Source organism: Limulus polyphemus, unplaced genomic scaffold, assembly GCF_000517525.1.
Source record: "Limulus polyphemus unplaced genomic scaffold, Limulus_polyphemus-2.1.2 Scaffold1448, whole genome shotgun sequence".
NCBI classification, from domain to species: Eukaryota; Metazoa; Arthropoda; class Merostomata; order Xiphosura; family Limulidae; genus Limulus; species Limulus polyphemus.
Window position 1 is genome coordinate 214,761 of NW_013667058.1, and position 3,330 is coordinate 218,090.

At 35.3% G+C, this 3,330-nt stretch overlaps 1 protein-coding gene across 1 annotated transcript in view; it reads right to left on the reverse strand.

Annotated features, from left to right (window-relative positions):
• LOC106463623 (homeobox protein prophet of Pit-1-like) overlaps positions 1 to 3,330 on the reverse strand; it is a 31,910-nt gene that overhangs the window by 7,347 nt on the left and 21,233 nt on the right. Inside the window, exon 2 of the mRNA XM_013923672.2 lies at positions 2,452 to 2,738. Coding sequence (XP_013779126.1) covers positions 2,452 to 2,738 — 287 coding nt within the window. The remainder of the gene's footprint in view (positions 1 to 2,451; positions 2,739 to 3,330) is intronic.

The window sequence follows — 3,330 nt, forward strand, 5'->3', positions numbered from 1 at the left end:
GTGTCTCGTCGTGTGCCATCACTATAAGGGATTAGAATATACTAAACTTTACACATTATACAGGCTACACTAACGTGACGTTTAGGCGGTTCGTTTAACTATTATACGTGATGTGCGTTTTATTTGGGGGGGGGGGGGGGGTTAATGAAAGTGTTAACAGATAACAGCCGACACAGTTTGCCTGTTAGACGACCGTACTTTAGATAGTTTCCAGTCGACGACCGTACTTCAATTAATTATAGGAAAAAATATTACTTTTGGATCTAACATTTCATTCTCACTATAACTGTTTTAATTCATGCACTTGAACGTGTTTGTTTTAGTGGTAAAAAAATCAGGTAATAGTTATTTGTCTATAGTGAGTGTTATCAAGTTGGTTCAACTGGCCTCAAGTTCCCACCCTGTCGCTTACGGGAAAGAACTAATAGTCTACGAAACTAGACTTATTATTATCTGAAAATAAACTCTAGAACATATTAACACCGATAGTAACATTTCTGTATTTTAGTTACAGCTCATGCATACTGTTGAGTAAACTTACACGATTTTGAAAAAATACAGTTAGCAGAGGCGTCGCTAGGCACTGCCACAGAGAGCCCATGCCCCGATTCTACCTGACAGTGCTTCGAATCCCCAGTTGGTGTCTTGAAAAAATAAGGATAGAAAACCATGATCGATATCATACTGAAACGCTGAAAAGTTCCGCACCTATGGGGCCAGGCCCCGACTCTTTTAACCACCTAGCGACGCCTCTGGTGGTTAGGCATAGTCACACTTTACAAGAAAGCTCAAGCTGGTACGAAAGGGACTTGGGTAATTTTCAAAGAAAGAATACATAGACGAGTGTATAAACAGCCAATTATAGCAGACGATCTTCCTGATCTAAAAAAATCATATTTCTACACATCTTACTATAGACCAGGTTGGGCTTATATGGCGGGATGTAGTTGGAAAGTAAAAGTGAAGTGATCCTGTATTTAAGCCGTTGATGGTTAGTGGGCTAACGTAAACATAGGAAATAAAAGGTGTGTTTCTTGGGGGCAAAGTAGGAAGTAATTAAATTTGTCAGAGTGCGCTTCTCCCCACCAAGTAGAAGTGGGGTTCGAAGACATGTTCCGCTGAGGTAGAATGAGAATTTGTGCATATTTTGACAGAGTGAGGGTCTAGGTATGGCGAAAATCAGGGTAAAAACACAATCAAGATAAACAGATTAATAACTAACTTTCATGCCATTTTTTTACTTTAATTCATTTTCCTTATCTTTTTCGACTCCAACTACCAAAGTCAGTCTAGAATCTCTTTGTTTAAAGTGAGTCATTATTTTGTATTAAAAAAAAACTAAATTCAAATTCAGGAAATCGTAAACCTGTAGATTTGTAGTGGCTGAGCTGGGTGTTTCTACCCCTCTGTATTAAAGATGGGAAGCCCTTTCCCCCATATTCCGACGCCCTTCAGTTCAAATGATATCAATGATTACAATGTTATTAAATTTTGTAATCACGCTCTTGTAGAATTATTAAGGGTCTGACAGATATGAAAAATAATTTACCCGTTAATTTCGTCATGAAAATAGAACATTTGGGGGGGGGGGCTGTTTGTTCATCTTGCACTATAGGAAATAAGTAATTTTCGAAACATTTTAATTGACACATAAGGTCTTAATTCGCCCGGATTAGTTCTATTGGCCAAGAATACAGGATGTAAAGGTGAACGACAATGCAGGTTTTGCACATACATGCACATAGTTATATGTCTATTGCATATTACTTAGAGGAAAAAATATTTTTATTCTACTTTATATAGAAATGTGAATCATATTTTGAGAAATTCAAACTATGAACCAATCTTCGAAACTGTCTTGAAACATTAGCGAAAGTGACACATAATTTAGTACTTAGCATTGACTATGATTATTTAGACGTCCTAGGATTTAAAAGAAGTAAATATTGTATAAAACAATCTAACTGTAATATTCCTGAAGACCTTTCAATATTTCTCTAAGTTAGATTGTTTTACCCAACTTAAAATTGTGTAATATTCCTGAAGACCTTTCAATATTTCTCTAAGTTAGATCGTTTTACCCAACTTAAAATTGTGTAATATTCCTGAAGACCTTTCAATATTTCTCTAAGTTAGATTGTTTTACAAAATATTAGTAAATCATTTAACAAATAAAAGAAAGCAAGTAACCAACAAAACGTTTAAAGTAGCAGAATTCCATAACAAGTTGCTATTTAATCATAAATAAGGATATTTTAAGCACGTGTTAGATACAGAATTAAACCAATTTATTTCCGATATAAAAATAGAATTCAATTTTCATTAAATCAACTTATTATCTTTAGTTATCTGGTGGCTAATTTGGTTACTTTATTAATCTGTTGTCTCGAAATAGTTGTTTCTAATGGGAGTTGCTTTACATAAAATGTTATTCGTATCACTGTAATCTACCTGTATCCGTGCCTCGTTGAGTTTGGTGATCCGAGCAAGCTCCTCCCGACAGTAGATATCAGGGTAGTGGCTCTTGGCGAAGGCGGCCTCGAGCTCTTGCAGCTGCTCCTGCGTGAAGGTGGTTCGATGACGGCGGCGAGCCGGAGTAGGCGGACAGTTGGCAATGCCGGTCGCTGAAGCGCCGCTTCCTCCCGTTCCCGCACCCACAACTGTAGACAATCCTACTGATCCAAGCGACGAACTGCAAGTCGTTTCTACTTTCAGTTTCTTGAAAGCTCCTTCTTGGACTGAAAATAAGTAAAGTAGTTTTTGTTTGTAATAAGAATTCATAAAGTGTATTCGTGGTTTAAAATGTGTGTTCAAAAACAAACAAAAAACACTGTGATATTGAATTGTCTAATAACAACGTATATTCGTGTATTATTATTGTAAATAACTAACTGGAGATAACAACGTATATTCGTGTATTATAGTAAATAACTAACTGGAGATAACAGCGTATATTCGTGTATTATTATTGTAAATAACTAACTGGAGATAACAGCGTATATTCGTTTATTATTATTGTAAATAACTAACTGGAGATAACAGCGTATATTCGTGTATTACTGTAAATAACTAACTGGAGATAACAACGTATATTTGTGTATTATTATTGTAAATAACTAACTGGAGATAACAGCGTATATTCGTGTATTATTGTAAATAACTAACTGGAGATAACATATTCGTGTATTATAATAAATAACTAACTGGATATAACAACGTATATTCGTGTATTATTGTAAATAACTAACTGGAGATAACAACGTATATTCGTGTATTATAGTAAATAACTAACTGGAGATAACAACGTATACTCGTAAATAACTAACTGGA